A 24,949-nucleotide genomic window follows, 5' to 3' on the forward strand; every position below is an offset into this window, starting at 1 on the left:
ACAGCCTTGCTGCTCCAGCCTTCAGCCGGGGGTGGGGTGGGTGATGGGCCGGCTTCTGCAAGCTGGAAGCTTATTTCGGGAATAAAGCATACAAGAGCCGGTTTTGATCATAAAAATTGTGATCAGGCACAGAGGGATAAGGTACATGAATTCATCTCTTGCAACATCTGGAATACTGCCAGCAACTTTCCACTCCACCTCCCAAGCCAGCCTTTCACCTCTCCTTTCCTTATGGGAGGAAGGCTAGTCCCATAATTGCTCTTTTGCAATTATTTTCTAGGGACACTCCACCCACTTAAGCACATGTCTATCATAGCTACACCATCAGCTTCTGGCTTTACTCTCTTATTGTCAGTTTGCTCTCCATTTCCTCAGAAGCCTAGGACACATTTTCTCAATGGCCACGTCCAGCCAACAACCACAGCCAAGAGCAAGCAAAAAGCCCCAAGGCACTTGGCAGCTGCAGCTCTTGCACATTTTTCAACCACAGCATTCCACTACTGCTTCAGGGTGCTACAGACCCAACTGGAGACAGATCCTTTCTGATCTTCTGGTGGATCAGAAGGGGATCTGGTGTAGCCAGTAGGAGCAAAAATGAGTACCAATGTATCTGAAGTCCCAAGATAGCAGATCTTCCCAAAACACAACAGGAAGAAGGCTGAGTAAGCACTTGTCATATTTCAGATCACTAATAGCTGCAACATTTCCCAAAGGGAACTAGTAATATAATGTGCAGAGTTAGTACATTTATAAGCTTACTCCCCACCCACCCAAGAGAACATTCAGATTCCCTGAAAAGAAGGCAGTGTAACAAACATTGGTGCTGCTGCCAGCTGATATCCCAACAGGGAAAAAATGCCAAATATCCTCCACTCTGTTAAGGCCATGTAACACCAGAAGGATACATTCAGCAGAGCCTTGCATCCACTCAGTTTCTAGGGCAAATCCTTGGCTTGGCCATGTCAAGTCCTTGGCCTTTGGTATGTAGTATAGGTCAGGCCCCTCCCTCTAAAGAGGAAATGTTTCTGCTTTCATAAACAAATTGTCTGGGTCAATAATCCTGCCATGGCTCTGGAAGACAGCCAGAGAAAAACAACTCACTGACAGTTTGTTTGTTCCTTGCTACCACCCTCCATCTCTAATCATCCAAGATACCTTTTATAAAAGTGAAGATCCAACAAAGATCCTTCCTGCAGTTTATCTAGAGATTATACTGAAGCACCAGTGATCTTGTCTACCTTGAAAGCATGTGTTGAGATGCAGTGAATATATAGAAAACATAAATTTCTTACCAGGTTGATCTGCAATTACCAGTTTTTGTAAAACAAAAACAAAGAAACCCAACCACCAATGAAAAAAACAACAAACCAACCAAACCCCTCAACAAATCAACCAACCAACCAAGGTTTAGTTAAAAAAAAAATGCATGGAAAGGTAGAGAGAAAGCTGTCCTCATGGAAAAAAAACCTTACTTATTCAGAACCTTACTTCTTCCTATGAAAAAAAAGTAAAATTCTGATTACTCTGTGGATGTTCTCAGCCCCAACGTAACCAAGCATGGTCCAAGTGTCTGCGGCTGACTTGTTCTCAGATTTTTCCTCCTACCTGAGAGTTCAACCAAGAGTCATTGCAGGACAAACACAAAACCTTGCAATGCTTTTGAAATCAGTTAATCCAGAAAATAAAAGCAGGGAACTGTATACCTGTTACCAAGCACATTTAACACATGGGAAATGCACAGCAAGAATCTGCTTCCAAAAGGTGATCAGCTGCTTTAGTGTCTACCAGCTTCACTGCAAACTGCAGGTGTAATGCTGGCAGTGGAGATGTACACCACACAGTATGCTATCTAGAGAACAAAATTACTGGATCTCAGCATAGTGGAATATACATTTTATTTCTTAAAAAGGAAGGGTACTAACAGAAGTTAATACAGTCAAAATTTTACATTTTAAACAAAAGCTTTTCTTTTTCTTAAAAACCAGTTACGAGCAGAGAGGTGAGAGGATTTAAACTACTCACAAAATCCAAGCTGAAGACTTTGAGAATCTGTGGTTTATACATTTAAAAAAGTGTAATAAATGGAAATATAAAATAATACCAACTCTGTAATAGTGAAATGCCCTTTCCTCATTAGATTGCTGTTTAAGCACCTTTATTTTCACCCATCAGCTGCCAGGAGTGTTTAGGTTTATGTACAAAATAAGCAGTTTGGGACAGAAGATTCATATATAAATTAAAACCATTTATGGCAATACAGTTTTACCCAGCTGCTTTACAAGCTTTATTATCACTTTCACTTCTATAGAATTTTTCAGTCAGGATGATCTCAAATGCTCTTGATGGACTGCTTCAAAAAGCAGCTACATATACAGGAATTACATAGACAACCTCAAGGAGTAGACATCCAAGAGATTAAACAACTTAACACACAGTAAAACTAAGATCAGATTTGTATCTTATATAAATACTGTGCAGATTTATCATCCATCCCACTGAATGAATGGGACAGATCAGTGTCACATCTGAAGACAAAAAAATACTTTTATCCAAGAGGCAACAGAATTTCAGGCCAAATATAGCAGATAGGAGTTCCCTCAAATTATTCAGTTAAAAACTGTATGTGTCTGAAAAAGCTTGACAAGAACAGAGTTTTCAGAATAACTTGCACATTTGCTTAGCTGTTTCATAGCTATTTTACAGCCTAGAGACACTGAGAGAGGAGGAAAGAAAAGAGAAGAAAATAAAAAGAGATGCTGTTGTCTCTGCCCACTACAAAAGATGTGGCTTTGTCATTTATGGAACACAGCAGACACAGCTGTTACCAGAGAAGAGACTGCTCCAGTACAGCATTGAAGACAAAGTTACATGATGGCTGGAGAAAGTGTCATCACAGGCTAATTTCTTTACATGAAGGCTGATGGATTAATCTCACCTCCTCCTCAAAACCCAAGCGTTCAGATTTCCTAGCAGACTACTTATGATTCTTACTCCACTGTTTTCTATTTTTTTTCTTTTCAACACAAGATAGAAAAAAGGTCATGAAATCTGATGAAAGGTCCAGCTGTGCAGTATCCAGTGAACATGTACTCAGCAAAAGCACAAGTCATTAATCACTTTCTCTCTCTCTCCACACCGCAACAGGAAACCTGTGTCATCTATGTACATAATGGAACTAATAAAGATGTAGACTATCTAAGTCACAAATGAGCTTCAGTAACAGTCACTCACTGTTGCACTGCAACTTGCTGCAGTCTGGCTGAAGGGTGGAGACAGATCTGTTTGAGCCAAAAGAGAGAATAGTTAAAAAAAACACACCCAACAAAAACCACCCAGCTTTAGTTTTCCTCAGTCACTGAAGTTTACAAATAATTTAATATTGCTACTTTCCAAATGCTACTCACAAACAAATCAACTGTCCAGCTAACAGGATGGGAAGAGTAGAATTATGAATGTAATCAGTGGCTGCTGTTAAAGAAAGACTGGAAGAGAATCAGTTCCCTCAAAATCTTAGTTTCTCTGCTTAAGTAGCTCATTATTATTTTTAAAACATTTTTTGTTGATAGAAAGCATCACAACTAGACTAGAATTCCACAACATCAATCTTTGTTTTGATTTCTGTAGTTCTCTAGGAAAGAAATAATCCCAAATCAAGCTACATGAAGCATTAACAATATTCAGATATTACAATGGAAGCACTTATTTATTACTTCATAGAACAGATTAGTTTTAAAAGTGTATTTACATGTTCTAAGTTATACAAAATACAGTATTCCAATAATTATGTTAATCACCATATTTCAGACAACTTCACATAAAAGTGCGGAGGATGCATCCATCCCTGATCCTGGCCAGTAGCGAGCGGTCACCGCAGTGGGACAGGTGAGAGCTGCTATCGTGCCCCCTGGAGAGAACAAATCCCACCATCCCTTCTCACTGAAACAGCTGCAGCAGATCTAGGAAAACATTCAGGCAGGTACACGAGCAAGGTTTGTTGAGACCCACAGACCAAAATCACATGCCTTAATTTACTAGACGTAAAATGTGAAGTACATTTTAAAGTTTTTTACAGATGTTGTACAGCAAAGGGCTTCTGCTCATGCCTTAGTTAGGAAAATGAAGTAACAAGGGTTTTGGCTATATAACAGGCACCCAGATTACACTTAATATCAACAGCCCTATAACTACAACTGGACAGTGTGTTAAGGACACAATTCCGCAGCTGACTGCCTGGGCAGAGCTTCACATTCAGTAACAGATCCTGTGAAGTCCACATGGTTCTCTACAGATATAGGGCTCTTCCCATGCAGAAATGACAGCAGAATTGATGCCTTAAAAGATTGGGGCCTCAGATAGTAGTTTCCACATGAGACAGCACTGACCAGGTCACATTGGCAGGTCAAGTCCCAGCGCAACAGCACACTTAGTTGAAGCAACAGCTATTTTTTCATGCCTTTCTGCAGTAACTCTTCTCCCTATCTGTATATTCCTTTCTGGACTGTGGAAGTAGGACCAAGACAAGGAGATTCTCAAGACCTAAATAATTACTTATCTTCAATATGATGCTAAACTGAGGGAATTCAAATTGGCCTAAAATTGTAAACAGTGAGGAGTCAGTTTTAGCAATTTCGCTCAGGTCAGACTCTTGCATTACTCTCCTCTTCCTCTTTCATTCTTTGCTCTCCTTGCCAAGTATCTATGTCTATATCTACTCAAAGGATTCCTTTTTCCCTGTAGGTGTCTGAACTTCAAGAAGTTTGCATTCCAAAAGTGACTCGTGAGGGATAGCAGACTATCAAACTAACAAATTACATCCGTATGCCAATTTGCATTATGAGGAGTTAAATCACTGTAATTTCTCAATTAGCATTATGTTAGCATCTCCACAGATATTTAGTTAAGCTTATTCTTTCTACCTTTCTCCCAGTCTTCAACTGTGAGTTTATCATTCTTCACCATGTTACAGTGGCAGATATACAGACCAGGGTAATTATCTGAACATCTAGAAAGCCAGTCTGAGTCTTGTAGTGCTGCAAAGGCACAATGCTAGCACTAACAAATAATTTTGCTCGTTATGGATTTAGGTGTATGTTGCCAAAAATATGAGATTTATGCACTAAGATAAATTTGCATTTCTCATCTTGTGCTTAGCAGCTAAAACTAGAAGGGTGAACAAAAGCCTATCTGGATTTTACAAAGGTCTGAGATACCTTCCTCTCACTAAAAATGAAAGCACCTGATCACAAGGAACAAAGCCCTTTTATGCTCAGGTAGCTTACAATACCGAAGCAGCAATATTCTCCTCTGTGCAGGTCCATTATTTTTTGCTATCTACAAAAAAAAAAAAAATTTCTACATAAGTGGTTTTATTACAGCATTCCCAAAGCTGCTGGGCTTCCACTGCACCTCCCAACTGGAAATTGATTTGGTACAATTAGTAGCAGGCCTGCAGATAATGCTGAAAGTGATCTCTAGTTAGAACACCTTGGGCACTCAAACAGCACAGCAAGGAAATGGAGAATTGTCAGAAAAGACATAAAATGTTACTGCAAAAAGATGCTTAGCAATAAACCAAACAACCCAAAAACATTTCTCCTCCAACAAAAGTTCATAATACACTACTTTTTCACTCTGTCCATGGAGGACCAAAAAAAAGCAGAGTTCAGATTATCTGAATTTCAAAATTATCAGGACCAGTTTACCAACACTACACCTGCAATCTGAGATGTATCCACCCGATCCCAGCACAGAATGCTTCAGAGGAAAGCAGACACCCATGACTCCAGCACTTGCTAAAACTTTACAATAACCACATAAGAGTAAAGACTTTTTCCTGTGGGAGTTAATGATATCTTTGTTACCAGCTTCAGTGGGAGCAGATCTTGGCAACAGGTGAAAGATTAAGCTTTTTGGAATTTTTAGACACAAACTGACTATACGTAGATTAGATCATCATGTATGAAAGCAATACTGTATTAAAAATTGCACATTATTTATTCATAGCTGCTGTCTTCTGTAGAGTAAAACAACACTCGTTGTCCACCTTTCACCCACAGTTTATATATTTTCAAAGTTAGTACTATGAAATGGCCATGGGGTGTCAATCTTCTTCCTAATGAAAGTACAGTTGTCATGAACTGCTCTCTTTCCTGGCAATCCCTGCAGTGATGCTGAAAGGTGCACATGCCCTTTATTCTCTCCCCTTGGAGATGGTCCCTTTGTGGAATGGGGTGGGTTGGCATCAGGCAAACTTATGGCCTCTACAGAGTATGTTCCAAGGCTAGAGAACTTCAAACCCTAACAGTGTCAACTCAGCATCTTTTAATATTCAAATTGAGCTAAAAGAATATTTCTCTTCTTATGATCACTAAGAAAACATACCCAAGTTATCACTTACAGATAGGATTGTCATCCTAATCAAAGAAACAAAATGATAGAGTGAATCATTCTGAGAGGAGCAGGGAGCTCCGGAGCAATAAACTCAACTTCCTGAGACTGCAAAAACTGAGAAAGGAGCTCAGCATTGCACAGTATTTTCTGTCTGGCTATATCTGCACTCCTTTAAATAGTTACTACCCTCTCATCTATTTTTAAAGATACTGCTTCTTAATAACAACACCACCAAATTCTCCAGCTACAAAAGTTGAGCTGCACTCACCCTAAAGTGCGATTTTCCAGTTTTGCAACCCGTAGACACATAAATCACAGATTGTGCAAATCTGCATTGTCCTACAGGGAAGCACAAATGTTTGCTAACAGTCTTCTCTGAAAGAAAGATCTAATGAACATTCACTGTTAGTTTCCACTGTGTAAGCTTTTAAGATAACAGAAATAAAACAATAGAATTGCACATGCTAATCTCATTGACTGAATATTTTGCTGTTAAAATGTTATGACATGCCGCAAAAACAAATCCTGTATACAATATGTAAGTATTTAAAAGATACTCCTAAGCACAGTAGGATCCAAATGAAGCAACATCTTTGCCCAGCTATTTAGCTTTTGGCTTTGTGATTTAAACAGGAAGCATGACATTTAAGAACAGCCAGGGCTAACTGAAAATTTAAGATTATAAATGAAAAGAGTTGCTACATTTACATGCTGTCATGGTTGTTTGTTTTCTTGCTGTTTTTTTTTTCTTAATCCATGGTTTGGGCCTTTATCACCAAAATAAAGCAAAAACCAGTACATACCAAAAATATCAGTCCAAATCAGCAGTACTCAATACAGGTAGAGATACATGCTGCCATATTAGCAACATGGAACTAAGATATTTATCTATTTGATAAAAATATCCCAAGATTATCTCAGAGCTTTATAATAATACACTCATAGGTATACTTTGGTAGCCAGCAAAAAATTAAAAACACTTTCTTTACTTCAGTACATTGTCCATTAAAAATGATAGGTCAAAAACTACATTTAATATATAAGCTCTGTACAAAGGTTATGCTGTCAAACACAGGTTATGAATCCTTGCTTTTGATTTTTTTTTTTAATTAAGCTTACAATATTAGCTGCTGCTTCTCACATTTTTCTCTTTGTATTTCTGCTCTGAAATTAGGGGTAGAATCTCTTGGGTAAACACAAAGTCAAAATAATTGTTCAATATGATAGTACTGAGCTATGCTGGTAACTAGTCATGCCTCATAATTTTGGCACTTGTGCTTCAGAAAGCTTTCAAGGTTTGTTTTTTTTGAGGCGTATGCTATTCATTAATCTCTAGGCATGAACATACTCCTGTCTTACAAGCTCCATTTTGGCTACAAGCATGGCCCTGTACTCCTTTCCTAGAAAGTAACTACTCTTGCTCTTCCCACACAGATTTAGCTCTCAAGCTCCCTTAATATAAGAGCAGATTCTTGTTATGCTGATGAAATTCTTACAACGGAACTTCCACCTACTTCCTCCATCTTCTAAACACAAGAAACATCACCACAATCCATCCAAGCTTTCATCTACCCTCCCACATGAGCACAAGGGTCCTCACTCTTAAGCTGCCCATTGTAACTGTGGGATATCATTGGCTGTTTCACCTTCAGCACCACAGTTGTCCTGCAGTCAAGAGACAGAAAATGGTAATACAGCAACTAATAGCCATTGTTTTCCTGGAGCTAATACTCATTCGGTAGTTTCAGACTGCCAAAAGACCTGGAGATCAGCAGCTCAGAATAGCACCTTTTCCATGACTGCTAAGTTGTTAGCAGAAGAATAGATCCTTTTCCAGCAAGATACCATAAAAGAAAGTGAGCCTCATAAATGAACTAAAGGAAAAGGCAGGTTACAGCAGTGTAGCTGTGGAGCAGGAAAGCCACCGACGTGGGTTATTATTACATGGGTCATTTGACAGAGGTTTATTACTCCCTGTATGGCACACTGTGGTGCTTTCTGGATTATTTCAGTACATCTGCTGTAATCTTCTGCACTGAAGTCTCACACGTTACGGGCTGCTGTCTTCCCGGTGTCTTTAGTTCTGCACTCACAGGACTCCACAATACGCTACACTGTACCAGAAGGGAGCTGCAGTATTAAATAAAATTCATTATACTGCAGGGAAAAGAGTCTTAAAATTTAGCAGTTCTTTATATATACAGACACTTTCATTTAAAACTCCCTCTCTTCTTCCACTTCAGTGCCAAACGAAGAGTCACTATTCACACAGGCTGTCAACAGACTTTGAGACATGAACTTTGAGTGTCTTGACAAAACCCCAGTAGGTAAGCTTATTGTAGTTCATAGTTACAGTGAGAAAGACAGATAAGAAAGCCATATACAGAATTAAGGAGACTTTGCACTTTTCATCATGCCCAGCCCTGGGTAGTCAGATGGGGTACTTGCAGGCAAGGAGGCAGGCAGGGTCATCATCAGTTGTTTGTGTTGGGACACCTCATAGATTTCACTGCTCACTCTGAAGACTGGCGATTCATGTGTGCTTTTTAGTTTCTTTGTTTTTAAAAGTCTTTAAAGTTGCATCACTCGGAATCAGATAAGTCACTTTAAACAAAGCAAAGTGTTTAGTGTGACAATTTATTTATAACATACTTCCCACCATCACCACCACAAACCACCCTGTGAAAGAAAAAACCCCTGCTGAAAGGGTGACAACTTTTAGTATGTTTGAAAGAAATTAGACCAACACTGCATCAAGAGCCACTCTAGTCAAATTAAGAGCATAACAGTGGGGGGCGGAGGGGGGAATAGTTCAAAGCATACATTAGGTGTTGTGGATTAGCCTGCTTCTCCACTTCCTTAAGAATTCAACACAAAATTGCTCTAAACTCATAATTTCCACATTATGTTTAAAAGACAAGCTAGTCTTTAGCATAGAAAATAAGCCCTAATGCTTTTCTAATGTATTTTCAGATTTCAATAGAGGAACTGCAACTACCCGCAACATCACCATCCCACATTTACTCCTTAATATAAATATTATCCCAGGAAGTATAGCCTAAGAGTTCTGACACAGCCACTCTTTTAAGACAGCTTCTCTTGTTAAGAGGACTTCTAGACATATACTTCTGGTAAAGCTTCTACTTCTTGCAGTTGTAGGTCGTGTAGAAGGTCTCAACATCACACACAGCGTATTTTTTTCTTTTAACACCATATATTGTTGAAGCAGTGCTTGGTGCTGGGAATGGATTACTTCCCAGAGGGCAAGTCTTGTGTGCTAATTTTCTATCAGGAAACATGCTGGAGATAGAACCAGCAAGCGTGGAGAGACCAGATATACTGCTACACAGGAGACAGTGAGGTAAACTGTTCGCGTTTATAGTGGGTGTAGCTTATCCCATAGTGTGATCACGAGGCAAAGGACCAAAACTCTTTCTCAATCTCTTGCACAACAGGTAAGGTGCAGTAAAATAACAGTGGCTTGTTTACTTCTTTAAAAAAGCCCCTTCTTTCAAAGCATAAGGTGCTGGCCATTTTTTAATAGCTGGGACTCAAGGTTCAGCCTAATGAGCCAGACCTCTTTTTCTAAATCTCCCTTAATTCTCAGTTAAGTGCAACATCCTGCTTTATCAGCAGTTCAAGAAGAAAGACCCCCCAAGGAAAAAAAGGAGGGGTGATGGTAGAAATACGGTCTAGAACCCACATCAAATTATTTTGTCCACATATGTAAAACGAGTGATTCACTATTCTCTCTCCTTGGTTTCTGCAGGTTATTCAGGATTAGAACCTATCAAGACATTTAGACAGTATTGTAATCTAAACTGCACTGACTCCATTCTGCATAACATTCATAGATTAACCTTGCAATACTTCTGTTTTTACAAGAGATTGAATGTTTTCCTGTCTTCCTGTCCTAAAGGTTCTCCTATTCCTCTTCAGCAGGAACAGCGTTCTATACAACAGATACTTTCTAGTGCCTCTGAATGGGAGAGGAAACAATTTCTTGATGCTGCCCAGCAACATCTACTTATATTCTAAACTTATGTTTTACACTTTTACTGGGAGGGGGAGGTGGAATGGAGAGGAGAAAAGAGCAAGAGCTTGAAAATCAAACATAAAAAAAAAAAAAAGAGAAGAAAGAGAGAGAGGAGTGGAGAGTCTCCTAGGCTCTTTCTCCACTTAAAAATGAAGGTTAGAACAGATAGCAAAAGCTCTTTCCAGTCTGGAGGGATCCACATTTATTCCTCGAGACAGGTGAATCTGTTCAATTGTATGACATCAGAAAATGTTCTATCAGTGTTGAAAACAAGGTTCTAAATATGGACACTAAGATTATGGACAACAGAATGATCAGAAGAGGGCCTGAACGAGTTGTGCCAACAGAAACAGGGTTTGTTTGTGTTTTGTTGGTTTCTTTCTAGTGTAGATGCAAAATGACAAAGCCTCCATAAACTTTATTTCTGGGAGTCTCTACAGAGAAGTCTAAGAGGCTAAAACAAAGAGCCCTAACAAGGAAAAGGGTGTGCTTACAAGGGTCCGTATCTGGTCTCGTATTTAGAAACAATGTTCTTGCATCGTCCCACTTCCTTGCGCAGCTCTGCCACCTCCGTCCTCAGGGCTGTGTTCTCTTTCTCAAGAAAGGCCGCCCGAATTGTGATCTGATTCTCCTTTAACCGCCGGGCGTCACGGGAACGCTTTGCTGCCACATTGTTCTTCTTTCGCCTTGTCCAGTATTTTTCATCCTGTATTAAAAAAGAGATGCCAAACTGACAAGTGTATTGGAGACAACTCTTTATTGTATAATGATATTCACACTGCCTGCTCTATTGAGGAATCTCCTCCATAGGTTTGCAGGGCTCGGACATCAAAATGGAGACCATGCAGTGCTGTAAGATTTCATCTTTACACAAGTCTTCTTTTAGGATTAACCAAGTGGTTTGCTAGAACTAAAGAGATTTAGAGACTTGGGTATTAAGAAGCCGTCCAACTGAAATGCTTCCTTTACTTAGTTTCAATTCAGGAGTGAACTTTTACATAAAACCACCTGTTCTATTGTGTCTAATCAGTCCAGATTAGACACAATACTGGGCAAATATAGACAACGGCCTTCAAAAGTGCAGGTGATGAGGATTCGACTTGATAGCCCTTCTAATTTCTGTGTATAGCATGATCAGTTGCTCCTTGCCAGTAATTAGCTCATGATACCAAAACCTGCAAACCAGCAAGCACAGCAGCTGGCTTGCCAATTCTGTTCTTGGCAGTGCTTCTGACCAATCATGTAGGTAAACTGCATTAGTTCTCTATGTCAAAGTGTTCGGACAAAGAGTCAGAAATTTTTATCAAAGCCTAGAAGAGTTTGCAGCAATAAATCTGTTACCTTTTGCTCATCTGGGACAAAAACCTTCTTGGCTTTTTTAATCATAGGTTGTGGCTTCAGGTCCTCTTCAGTAAACTTGTGTTTGCGAGGATTGAAGAGCTCACCGCCAGGCACACTGGACAGCACTAAATCAGCAGGGTCAGGGTTGAAATTCACCTCAACTTCTACGCAGTCAGGATCAATGGGGCTGGGTGTATTTCTCTCATTTTGTGGTGGGGACTCTGGCAACAACAGGAGAAATTACAGTATATTCAGCAGGATGAAGAGAATCAACAAAGAAGCCAACTTTATTGCTCGGTGGTGAGAAATATCTCGTAGAATTAGTTGGTGCTTCCCTGAGGTGTGGTGGGTGCTGTACTGCTGCTGGTACAGAGAAAGAGTTCACAGTCCAGCCTGTAATATAACCCTAGAAGCATATGCCAGAATAACAGACATGAGTAGACAGATGCAGGACAGGAGTTAATATTTCCTTGGCAAAAATTACATGCTTTGCACACACAAAAAGCACCTTCAGTGGCAGTAAGAAGGGAGAAACTTGTATCAGCCTGAGTTTTGTACCATACAAATCCTTACAGAAACAAGCCTGCCCAAAGACCCCAGTCCCTGGGACCTTCAAAGGTCAGACAAGTAGACTTCCAAACAGCTGACTAAATAAAGGAGGATTTGCTACAAATGCAACAGTATTCTTCTTCTTTTCCACATGGAAATAAATGGCCCAACAGAGAAGTCTGACACTGGTAGTGCTCATATGAGCTTTATCATATTAATCTATTGTTTACAAAACTTCATATACATGAGTTGCAAAACTGTGTGTCACTGCCATATGCAGTAGTGATCAATAAATAAGTTTGCATATACCACCTAAAAAAAGCCACACCCTGTAACTTATGGAAGGAATTCCATGTTATCTTTACCACAGATTCACAAAAGAGGTCCAGAGCAAAATGCTTTCTTTAAAGCTTGCTCATAAAATAGTACTGTGATGGCTATCATATTTAAACTCTAAATCTAGGGCAAACTGAGCAGCTGAATTCTTTAATAGAGAACATCTCCATAGTACAAATGAAGTTTCCTAGTACCATTTAAGCACAGTTTTGTTTGTTTGTTCCTCCATTCCCACTTCAAAGCACCACAGAACATCAAACTGCATCATTAAAACACCTTTTCCAAGTGTCTGTTTTCACATTTCCCAGGCTAACACAATAACGATTGCTTCATTGTTTTTCTATTTAACATTGTTATTTGAGGTACATTAAGTTCGCATAAGTTCACCCAAGCAGACCAAGGTAATAAAAATGACTTGTGACAAGCTATCAAATCTGTTGTAAAATTACCTGAGAAAGTAAGAAGCTGGACAAGTTGAGAAAATACTATATTAGCAATACCAAGAAAGCAAATACTTTATTTTGCTATTTCAGCTCTTATAATTTCAAAAGCAAAACAGACTGCACACTGATAGACAAACAGACTGCACACTGACAGACACTCATTCTTTACAGGATGGAAAGAGAGAAAGAAAAGGAGAGGCAGCATCTTCATGAATTGCCACATGAACTACGGCTCTACATTGAGCATGTTTAACTGTTTAACCTGCCACAGCAAGCACTGACAGGTTAGCATATCTCCTTTTTGATCTACAGAGCCACCTTTTAATATGAGAACAACAGAAGTCCCTCAGAGCCCCATATTATTACATATACCTGTGCTGGAGGCTGCTTCAGATTGCTGGTAAACTGCAGTGGAAGAGGAAGATGCAGGAGAACCAGTGGAAGCACCGGCAGATTCCTTCCCTTCCAACTCAGCCACAGGCAAGAGTGGATTCTGGTTCAAATCCAGGTGAGTAGGGCTGGAAGGAATTCCATTCTCCAGCAGGAACTCATCCAGATCCATGTACTCCAGGTGGAAAGACTCGCCATCATAAGGAATAGTTTTGTCCCAAATGGGTGGCATGAGGGAAGCTGAGACTGCCATAGTGCTGGCAGCTGCCGCCTCATCTTCTTCAAGCTTTATTTTCTCCTTCTCTTTATCTGAAAAGTACAAGTAGGTCACTGTACAAGCTGAAATACAGGAGATTCTCAAGGTTTAAGAGTCCAACAAAATCCCCGTGAAAGGAAATTCAGCTCATGGCTCTGCCTCATGACATGATCTGGAAAACCAGATGTTGAAAAGGAACATTTCTGTATGGAAGGCTCTAACCCCCTGTGATGGCTGGGCTCCAGGCAGCTGAGCAGCCCTGCAGAGCAGCACCTTTGCTGACAGCTAACCAAGATGCATGGAGCTTATTAACCAGTCACTGCAACACAGCCTGGGTTTCACATGCCCACCTCAGAAGACAACCAAAGTCAGTGTCCCTAAGCAGGATTACATGGGAAACCATTAAGAAAATTCTGAGGAGGCAGAGTAGCTTATTCTATGCACAAAGAAGGAAGGTGCAGAACAATAATTTAAATACGAATGGGAGAGGAATATGGGTTTTCAGATTACATTTGAAAATCAGTCAGAAGGTCCATAGGACACCAGAGACCTGGATGCTTATTGTTCAGCATTTTAGAAGCATTTCTCTCTGAAATGACTCAGCATGTCCACAGAAAGCAATAGCTCCAAGTGCTGCTCACTATAGATAGTTCAGAGTACCTACATACAATTTTCACTCTTTGGGGAGATGTCTAATAAGGCACACTCCCACATCACACCCCCAAGTCACAAGAGACTGATGAATTTTTCTCCATTTACTGTGCTACAGTGCACATATTACAGAAAAATGGCTATTACAGAAAAATGGCTGTTTCTATGTTTCCCATAGCTACTGAATCTTAACAATTGTCTGGGACAGATTCCAAGCAGAAAACTCAAGTTATGGAATAATTACATAATTTAAGAGATAAAAATAAGCTGGCAGAAAAAAAAAATTAAAAATCCAAGTCATTTTCCTGATCCAGTTCTCCATGCAGCCATGCAGTTCTATCAGCAGTGAAGGAGGCATTCCAGAAGCAGTGCTAGTACTGCCAGCACTGAGCCAGCACTGCTGTCAAAAGGAAGGAACAGTCACCACTTGTACCCTCATCACCTGCAAACTGGGCATTACCATGGAAGCCAACAAATACTCAGTTCAATAGAACAGGGACTCCAAGGACATACACTGGACCAAGTTTAGATCTCCAGTATTAAGAGAGATTAGCCCAACAAAATGCACCAATCTTTGGCATTAGGGTTTTCTAGACTGGCTACAACATGCTAAAGGAGCATTTTTCTTTATTGGGGGTGGAAGTGGGGGTGAAACTGGGCTCTAAATCAGAAAAGCCTATTTATATAAAACCTATTCTGATAAAAGTGGCATTCCTTCCGCTGTTGCCTTAGCTGGTGTGGATGTGTGCCTGAAAGAGCTTTTTATGGCTGAAAGAACAGTGCTGCCATACAAAGTAAATTATCTACCGTATTCTGAATATTTTATACAAAAGAAGATACTGATTTTAAACCAAGCAGCTGAGAAAGTACTGACCAGCCACCAGCTTGGGATCAAGAGCAAGTACCTAAAGGATAATTAAATTCAGACCAGGGCTCCTGGACCTAAGCTTTGGTAATATCACCTTGTAGCTTTGGCCTTCTCCTTGCCACTTCACACTACTCCCTCCAAATCACCATCTTCCAGCTCCTGTTCCTGCTATAAACTCCTTTCCATGGGGAGTTCTGGAGCTTTCCTACCCTTTGCTTGGACAAAACAAACATGCAGTTTAACAGTAATGGTGTAAATAACCAGAATGCTTCTAAACAGCTCCTACTTGAAGCCAGTAAAGAAACAGCATCTACTCCATATATAAGGAGGATTTCCCTTACTACTGGAGCACACCCCACCAAATTGGAACCAACATTTCACCTGTGAATAGAGATTGTGTACTCTCCAACACTTCATAGTGCCCAGCACAAGCAAACCCAGATTTGCACTGGATATTGTGGATGATATCCTAGTAAACATAGCACCAAAACAAATCCTAGCAACACTAATGAATTATTTGTAAATAACTATTTTTAATTAGCATGATAAAAAACTTGTGCAATGTCAAGTCAAAATGTCAACTAAAAGAAAAAATTTTCTTAACTCTGGAGAACAACAGTACACCATTATAAGTCATGCCAGTTTTCATAGTGCTTTTGTTTTGCAACATCTAATAGGACACCTCCAAGAGAGGAAATAAATATTAACTGATTGTTAGACTAGATATAAGGCATAACAATATTTTTCAGAAGGTAGAAGCTAAAAAGACTACAGTACTTGGATATGTGGCTCTTGTCAGATCTTTTAATGCTCTTTGGATGCGCATGATCACCCCGCTGTCCTGCAGTAACCTGGAAGAACTGTGGTTCCTCCAATTTCCTCTTGTGATTGGCCCTGGCTCACATCACATTAGATCCTTCCTCCACGTGAGAAAAGCATCTGAAATTTTTTGTCCTTTTGCTACAAGCTGACAACTCAGCAAGCACTGGGCTATCAGTGCTGTCTTTGTTTAGCTATGCTGTCTCTCTCTCCTCCCTCACTTCTAACAGTATCTGAAATAAAACAGCAGAAATTAACACACATTGGGAGCTCATCTGTTTCAAAGACGATATATAACATGGTAAAACCTTTGTATGATCATTTTTGCATTGATGTTTTCCCATGGGTTTTTTTCTATTAATTTAATCTTTATTTCTGCCACACAACATCCTGCTTGGGTGCACAACATCTAATGAAACACTAATTAACTTCTTACATCTTGAGGGGGAAGTTTCTGCCTACCTCAGCACAGGGACCTGAAAGATTAATTCTCTTAAGATATTTATAGTGTAAACAGGTATTACCTGACAGCAGAGCTGCAGTATCCTAAGCAGCTCCATTTGCAGTGACTCAAGGTCACCCTGATAAATCTGGACTGTACTTCTGCAGATGATGGCTCATGTCTGATTTAGCCCCCTCATTCTGCTACTGTGACCTATTAACTGGGCTCTACATTTGCTGTCAACAGTGAGGACACCAGTTTATGCTCAGTGACTTAAGTGGACCATTTCAGTTACTGAACTGTTGGAAATACTGCTGTTTTAACCATAAGTAGCAGCATGAAAAGAGCTTTATTCCCTGTCCTGGCTTTTCCTCAAAACCAAAAAAACCAACTAAACCAAAAACCAACCAAAAGATTTTGGCCACCATGCTGTCAAGAGCTAGCCCAGCAACAAACAAAACAAACACTTATTTGACAAACTTCCTCTTGTTCACCAACAAAATATTGTCAAATTATACTGAAACCACTATATATATATGTATGTATGTATATGTATGTATGCATGGGCTGATTGCTCCATAAATCTTTAGTCCCACTTGTGAGGATGGAACAAGGCAGGTTGCAGGGTTCCCTATCCCTAATGCCCATTACTGTGATGTTTACTGAAGCATTTCTCCTGCCACAGCAGCATGCAACTGGTGATTAAGGCATCCTTTGGAGAGTATGCAGCAGCTCCTTACTAATGGAAGAGACCTACACTTCTGCTCCAGAATAATAATTGCCTTCCCTTAACCCACGGGACTTTTCCTTTTTTTATAGAAATATCATTATTTATTTAATCCTTCCAACTCCCAGCAAGGCTGGTGAGCTGTACCTGGTCCACGGCAGGGTGTTCAAGGGGATGGCATTCTGCTGGAACTGGCTGACCTCCCTCCTCTGCTGCTCAGGAGGATTGGAAAGCTGCTGGCTTTGAGTGAGTAGTCAAATTACCCACAGCAGTTGGAAAACCCACAGGTAGCCTGCAGAGACTACAAATGGACAGACACTGCAGCTAGCTGATACAATTCCTTACAGAGTAAGATAGAAAACTGTGGTTTTGTCAATAGGCATTCCAGACAAAAGCACAGGGTCTTTTCTCAGAAAGTTTGCTGAAAGTGCACCACTGGATTAAGTGAATGAGTAATTTTTTAACATTTTGAGTGTATCACAATTAAAAGAACAGAAAACAATCAAGGACCTTCTGAAGTCAATTGAGTCACAGGTTTATTGACAAGCCTTTTGTAAACTAGGAGTTTGGTAAACCTGCTGACAATGAAGGCATTCTTTCTTTTGTCTTGAATATGCAAACAAGTATCAGACCAAAATAAACACAGAGCAACAAGTTCCACAAAGTATGAGTGAAACAGAACAAGGTGAACTAAGGAAATCTATGGAGAAATTTTAAGAACAAGAACAACCTTAACTTTACCACACCATGAATGGAGAGGGATAATCAAGATGAAATGGACTCACTAGCAAGCTTCAGCTGAGCACCTTCATGAACTGGAACAGGGTCATCTAGTAATCAATCTAGTATCAAATGTTTCTAATTTTAGAAAAATGCACTACCTCACAATCATATTAATTTCAGAATTTTACATCTCCATAGGACACATCACATGATTCTGAACACAGAAATCAGCCCCAAGACAAAGTCACTAAATCCCTATCAGCAACCATACATGAACTGAAATTGCTCCTGCTGGCACTAACGTCTTTAAAAAGGACTGGGTGCAGAAATATCTTAAGAAATCCCATTATTTTGCAGATTCAAGATTCTGTGTGCTGCAGCATCCTGCACCATAGCAACATCACTAAAACCTTTATCACAAGCTGACTTTTTTTTTAGAAGAAAGGAGAAAAAGACAGTCTCCAGAATCGCAAAATGGATTTACAGGGTATTGGGCAATATTAGACATGCAAGGTAGGTAGGATCCTCATTGGCAACAATCTTGACAACCTTGCTTATGCCGTGGTTTACCCTGCATGTTGTCTACTGTTCCAAAAAATTATTTTTAACCTCAAAATTCACAGGTGTAAGGACTTCTTTTATTATACACTAGTACAGCAGTGCAGATAATCCTGAGCCTTCCTCGAAATGAAATTGATACTCAGAAAGGCAAAAATACTGCCAGATGAGAAGGGGAAAAAAAAAAGGAAAGAAAAGAAAAGCCAAGAAAAAAGAAAGTGTGCCATGAGCACCGAAGACTACAAGCACCAGCACTGTTATTTACACAGCTGCTGTCCACATCAGCAGTGGCAGAGAGGCAGCTCCAGCCCATGCAGGACTGCATGTGCAGGCAGTCACTCATACCCTTATGGATTATCACCGAACCTAATCTGAGGGGATCCGCTGTTTACTCGTGTCATCGGGCAACTTCCCAGCAATTAAGGTCAAGCAAGCCGGGAAACCTTCTCACTGCAGCTCCCAGCTACGCTCCTACAGGCGGGGGAGGCTGCAGAGAGCCGAGGGACTAAACCCAGCGTGCCGCGTCTCGGCTCCTGCCCACCCCTCGCTCCCGCAGCGCTCGGTTCTGCCCAGCGCAGGCACCTACACGCTCCGGAGAGGGCGATCCCCGGGAGGCGGGGAGCGATCCCGCGCCGCCGGCTCTTGGCTCGGCCGGCCAGGGGGCGGAGGGAGGGAGGGAGGGACGGGGCGGAGGGAGAGGGCCGGGGCGTGCGGCCTCTCCCGCGGGTGCTCCCCCCGCGGCCAGTCCCGCCGTGACCCGGCGGGTCCCGCCCTCCGAGCCACGGGGCGGGAAGGGGGCGGTGGGGGCGGATAACTGGGGGGCGCCGCGCGCTCCCGCTGCCCCCGCGCGCGCCCCCGCGCTCACCCAGGCGCGCCTCCCGCGGCGGGTTCTCCATCAGCTTCTTCAGCACCAACGGGAACGCGCCCGCCAGGCCCCGCCGCTCCTGCTGCGCGGCGACTCCCGCGCTCCCCCCGGCTGCAGTGGGCTCTGGTCCTCCCGCCGCCGCCGCCGCCTCCTGGTGCGTGGCGCGGCCGGGCATACTCCCCGCGGGCGGGCGGGCTGTCAGCGGTCACCGGCGGCGCGGGGCTGCGGCGGCTCCCCAGGACCCGGCGGCAGCAGCGGCGAAGCGCGGAGCGAACGGCGCAGGCGCGGCCAGCTGACGCCCGGCGCGTGCTTCAGTATTCATGAGCCCCGGGGCCCCGCCCTGGCCCGGCCTCTCCGCGCCCCGGGATTGGCCCGTGCCCCCCCAGTGGGGTAGCCCCGCGCGGACAGGCCCCGCCTTCCCCGCCTTGCCCTCCCCGCGGCCGGCGCGGGCACGCGCCCCCCGCCCGCCAGGGCACGTGCAGGGGCGGGGCCTCAACGGAGCTCATTAGCATTCGGAGCACCGCCCCCTCCCGCTCCTCCCGCGGGCGCTGCGTCACCGTCAGGAGGGCGGAGGAGGCGGGGGGAGGCAGCGCACGCGTAGGCGGCGGAGGCCGCGCGCCCCCTGCGCCTCCGCGCGCCCGCCGGTGCCTGAGGGGGCCGCGGCCGAGCGGGCGTCCCTGAGGGCCGTCCCGGCAGCGCGACGGCTGCGAACCCCCTCCCCGCCCTGTCCCGGCGGCAGCGCTCCAGCCCGCCCTTGCGTATCCTCATTTAGGATCCTAAAATCACCTTTTGTGCGTGCCCTGGATTTAATCTCCCTCCGTCCCACACGATGCCCGCAGCGGCGTGCCCTACATAACATGGGCAGGGAGAGGGACTTCACTGCAGTGCTGGCATGGGCGGGCTGCTGGGGGAAGGGAGGAGAGGCCGCCTTTCCAAATTGCCATGATCACAAGAAATTCTTGTGATTCTCCAAGCGGCTCCCGTGCTTTAGCAGCAAGGATGCCGTGCTGGGATTTAAGCTGCTGAATACCAGAAGGGAGCAAATATTGCCAATTTCGTTCCCGACAGTGCAGGTGGGTACTGAGGAGCCTCTCCCACAAATGAACAAATTCATAGAAGTGTCATGCTGCAGCCACAGGCTTCTCCTGTCAGCAGCGGCTGCTCTTCCCTCGGCAGGATGGGCTGCAGCGAAGCTACGGGAAAGGGAGGGGTGTGCTCCGCTGAGATCGGCCCGTCTGCATCCAACACAGCCGCGAGAGCAGAGGCATTCCCATCCGTGCCAGCAGAAAAAAAAGACATCGTCTTAGGTAGGCACTTGGGCATCTGCCTGGTTGAACTTCCCTGCCACAAACCTCAGACATTTAATTTAATTAGCGAGGCACGATTTTACCTGACCCTTACTAATAAACCCTGATGGTCTTTGTGACAAAAAAAAACCCAAAAAACCAAACCCAAAATCAGGTCTAAGCTCTTCTCCACATGCCCCAGGAAAAGGAATGGAATGTGAAGTCACACAGGGTAGGTGTTTTTCTCCATTGTCTTACTGCAATGAGGACCAGAGGCCATCTCCACCCAACCTGGGCAGATGTGGAGCTGCCCTACCCAGCAGCTACTTCTCTTGCGTGGGCTGGGAGGCCCAATCTGCTCCCTCCTTCACAGGGAACGGGCGGACTCCCGATGCAACTCCTGCACGCATGCTGCCCAACGGGAAGCTTGGAAAAGGCCACCCTGTTAGTATAGGCTGCAACAGCGCAGGTTAATGCATCATTTATCAAGGCTGATAAATCCGGTTGCAAGAAGCAGGCAGAGCAGGTCATGCTCTGCTGCCCAGTGTGCTCCAGGGCTGCTACGTGCCCTCCATGGACTCCCTCCGCCTTGCCAAGCTCAGCTGGCAGGAAGAAAAGGCACATGTGTGAAAGGGAGATGCCACTTCACAGAGGGTAATGAGACACAGATGTCAGACCACACACGACAGAGGCAGCACACGCAGCTTGGCAAGGGGCAGCAAGCTCGCAGTGATGCTTTTGTCTAGGAAACAGCTACTGATAGGTGATAGAGAACACAAGCGAGTGAGGTCACAAAGGAGCAGCTTTTAGGCAAGGAGACGCAGCCAAAGTGGGGCAGGCTGCAGGCTTCCCATTCTGTTGTGGCTCTCATGGTCACTTTGTTCCATTGTTGTCAATGCTGGTGGCCCCCAAGGATGATGCTGTGCCTCAGTAGTGTACAACACTCCTTCAAGGAACAGGGTCTGCGCACATCACCCCTGCAGAGCTCAATGGCAGCTGCTTTGCTGGGTAATGTCTGTATGAAGGGAGGTTATTAAAACCACTCAGCAGCTTTTACTCCAGGGCTTTTCCCTTTAGATTGACCATGTTCTTCCTCCAGCACATTTGCACCCATGCTCCACTGTACGAAGTTTTGTTCTGCACCACTGTGAGTTGTGACTTTCCTTGGAAAGGATCTAGACTACACAGCGTTAGCTGCTCTTCCCAAAGGCAGGAAGGAGGGAGGGAGTTCCTGAGGAACATTCCTGTGGGTTGCTTCTCACATCACCCTGCTCCAGCATTAGCACTGCCCTGCCAGCTAGGAGGGAGGCTGCCCTGAGAGCTTTTCCTCACTGCCTCTGGGGATTAGATGTTCAAAGCAATTGCCAACAGAAAGCAGGCACTGTACCACAAGCTTTACCCTCTTGGTTAAGCGGGGATCTGCCTGGGATTTTTACATTTGCTTTCACTCTGCGGCTGAGAAGGAAGAGTGGAGGACAATGAGATGTGAGGAGAGGAATGCAGCAGCCTTGGCTGTTGCTGCTGGGAGTCTTGTCAGGGCCAGATGATACAGAACAGCCCAGTTCTGGGGTGCAGCAGGGAGGGAGGCAAGTGATAAGCAGCTCACTGCTGGGCACAGGGTGTGAGGGAGAGATGTACAGTGAGCCCAACTGGGAGGTTTGAATAGCAGAATAGAGAATTTCAGAGAGAGGCCTGAGAACTAGCAAATCCAGATGAGTGCTGTCCAAGTATGGAGGCCCAGAAGGAGAGAACTGAGCTCTGTGGGAAGAGGGCCATGATGGGAATGCTGGTCTGGAGAGGGAGGCAGCATAATAAAGACAGTTCTGAGGACTATGGGAAGTGGTGCGGAAAGGCAGGGTGGTCCTGGAGCTGAGGAAGAAAGCTACCACAAAACAGCGCTCTCAGCTGCCAAATAAGTCACATTCAGTTAAGACCAAATTATTCTCTCAAATCATTGATCTCTCCTCTACCCCCTACTCTAAACAGATAGGTTTTGCCAGCACTCCTCCTTTGGATTAATTGAATCCACTTGGCTGTGGAGAGCAGAGATCCCAGAAAAGCAGCCAAACTCAGCTTAGCCACAGCAAGGCTCTGCACCACATGAGCTGCCCTTGGCTGTTACTGCCTCCTCCCAGACAGTTCCTCTTTCTACCTGGGTACTGTCAGCTGGGAAAACATGCCCTGGTCCACACAAACAGTGGGACTTCATATGTGTGGTATGTAAACACACCTCTTAGTGCGCAGTCTCAGCAAAGAGAGAGAGAGAGAGATCACAGGAGGCAACAGCAGAGCAATGTGACAAAATGAGCCCCTTAGGGGTGGGGCAGTCCCCTTGCCCTATTTCCCTTTTCCCCAGGGAGCTGTGCCTGTGCCATAGGGCTCATTGTGTTACAGCAGGTGTAGGCAGGTGCCTTTCCTTACAGGAATGCTTTACTGTCACAGGAGCAGCCCTTTCTCCCATTGACCCTGGAGCGAGAGCAGGGTCCCTCTCCACACTGTGTGTCTGGCTTTTCTGCTCCTGGGTTCTGCTGCCCCTCAACACTGCAGAGCTGCCTGGATGTCCTGGTAGCAACTTCCTAGAGAAGAGCAAGCACTGTCCATGTTTGTTTCTGTGAGCTCAACTCTCATGCCCAGACATAGGCTTGTTGAGCTGAGGTGTTCCCATACACCTCCCCAGCTCTGTGCAGCAAACATTAAAACACAGCAACCAACAAGCAGCTTGTCAAGGGTCTGTAGCATCCTATCCAAAACCAGAGTTTTGGTACTCAAACTGTGATGGGTGCTTGGAGCAGACCTAGCATTAGCAAAGCCATAAGTGCAGCATGAGCAAAGTGTTCAGCATAGCGAAAGCCCAAACTAAATAACCTCCTGGGTCCTTCTCATTGTTTTCTAGGATGCTGCACAGAGAGTAAGAAAGCCTAGGAGTACAGAAGTGCTCTTGCAAAGAAAACGCAGCATTTGCTATGTTCTCTATTCCAGCTTTTCACTGATAAACAATTAAACAAAGTTTGCACAGTCAGCCTGCCCCGTGCAGGCTCTCTGGACAGTCTGAGTCTGGGAAAAGGCAGTGTCTGGAGACTTAGTTGTTATCAACCATAGGACAACGACGAATGGCAATCCTGGAAGTTGCTTCTATGTGAGCATGAACATTAGTGCCCAAGCCTTTTCTGTGCGTGAATCTTTGAGGGTTTCCAAGAAGTAGCTGAGCACAGAAATTAAAAGGATCAGGAGCTCAGCATGATTTTATAATCAATCCATTGCCACCGTTTTTCCTCCTAGCTGCACAACATGCACAGTGCCAGGACTCCCTGTCTGACTTGGACACTTTGAGGAAACACACCTTGGAAGGGCTTGCAGCAAACAAGATCTGCCCCTTTCTCACCTTGCAACTGGAGGAGGGGATGGAGAAATCAAAACAGAACCCCCAGTACATATTTCCTCAATCCTACCTGTCATCTTGTTGGTCCAGGGCAAGGAATACTCCAGTAGGGACTTCAGGACTTCCGGAAAGTCCAGGGCAGTGGGGCCCCCAGGGGTGTTGCAGCTTGACATGTCCTGTCCTGGGACTGTGCCAGCAGAGCTAAGGGAGGGCCAGGTGCCTGGCCACCAGCCTCACACCCCACTATCCTGGGCGTTGCGAGATGGGCTCGGAGGCACCCGGAGCGGGTGTGCCGAATGCTCTGGCTCAGAAAAAACAAGGAGAATGGGAAGCAGCCTGGCAGAGATGCAGCTTGCCCGGCTGTCTTCACCTCCCCCTCTCCCACTCTGAAGTGGCCAATTGTGGAAATAGCTTGCAGCCTTGCAGGGCTGGGCTGGGCGCCTGGCCAGCGTGGTTTTACAGGGCCTCTCCCAGCCAATCCGGCAGCAAAGAACTGGGCCAGTTATCTAACTTTGCAAAGGCAGCACCCTTTTCCTTCCCAAGGTGTTATAACAAATACATGTGTCTGAAGGGGAAAAAAAGCAAGTGTGTGCTGTTAGGGGTGCATGTTGGCTGCAAACACAACAGGAGAGGGATCCTCTGGCATGTTCTTGGGAGGCTCTGAGGAGCTCCAAGCTGTGCAGGCTGTTACAGGGAGATCCACATGCTGTCTGCATCTGCCTGCTAACTTTTTAGCTGAGATGAACATAGTGACATTATTTGTATTGATGCAACAATTACTGTGTGTCCCTCCTAAGTTAATATTGATAATAGCACAAGGTTTCTTTCTTATAAGTGTGCATCATCCCCAAAATATAGGATTTTTCTTCTGAAGTGCCACAGAATTTCAT

The 24,949-nt window shown here is 44.0% G+C and overlaps 1 protein-coding gene across 3 annotated transcripts; it reads right to left on the minus strand.

Annotated features, from left to right (window-relative positions):
* Positions 1 to 1,872: 1,872 nt before the first annotated feature.
* TEF (TEF transcription factor, PAR bZIP family member) lies at positions 1,873 to 24,429 on the minus strand. 3 transcript variants are annotated; one of them, XM_054278204.1, is made up of 5 exons: positions 24,130 to 24,429; positions 13,468 to 13,794; positions 11,768 to 11,988; positions 10,921 to 11,132; positions 1,873 to 8,994 (listed from the first exon to the last, which is right to left on the minus strand). In XM_054278204.1, the coding sequence occupies exons 1-5, from the start codon at positions 24,230 to 24,232 to the stop codon at positions 8,973 to 8,975; spliced, it is 885 nt and encodes a 294-aa protein (XP_054134179.1). In that variant the 5' UTR covers positions 24,233 to 24,429; the 3' UTR covers positions 1,873 to 8,972. The 3 variants fall into 3 exon arrangements, with proteins under 3 accessions (XP_054134179.1, XP_054134170.1, XP_054134187.1); XM_054278195.1 differs by lacking the exon at positions 24,130 to 24,429 and adding an exon at positions 19,395 to 19,569; XM_054278212.1 differs by having other exon boundaries at positions 1,873 to 11,132.
* Positions 24,430 to 24,949: the final 520 nt, after the last annotated feature.

This window comes from Melozone crissalis, unplaced genomic scaffold (assembly GCF_028551555.1).
Source record: "Melozone crissalis strain CALT ecotype California unplaced genomic scaffold, PUWL_Pcris_2 ptg000004l_1, whole genome shotgun sequence".
Taxonomy (NCBI): domain Eukaryota; kingdom Metazoa; phylum Chordata; class Aves; order Passeriformes; family Passerellidae; genus Melozone; species Melozone crissalis.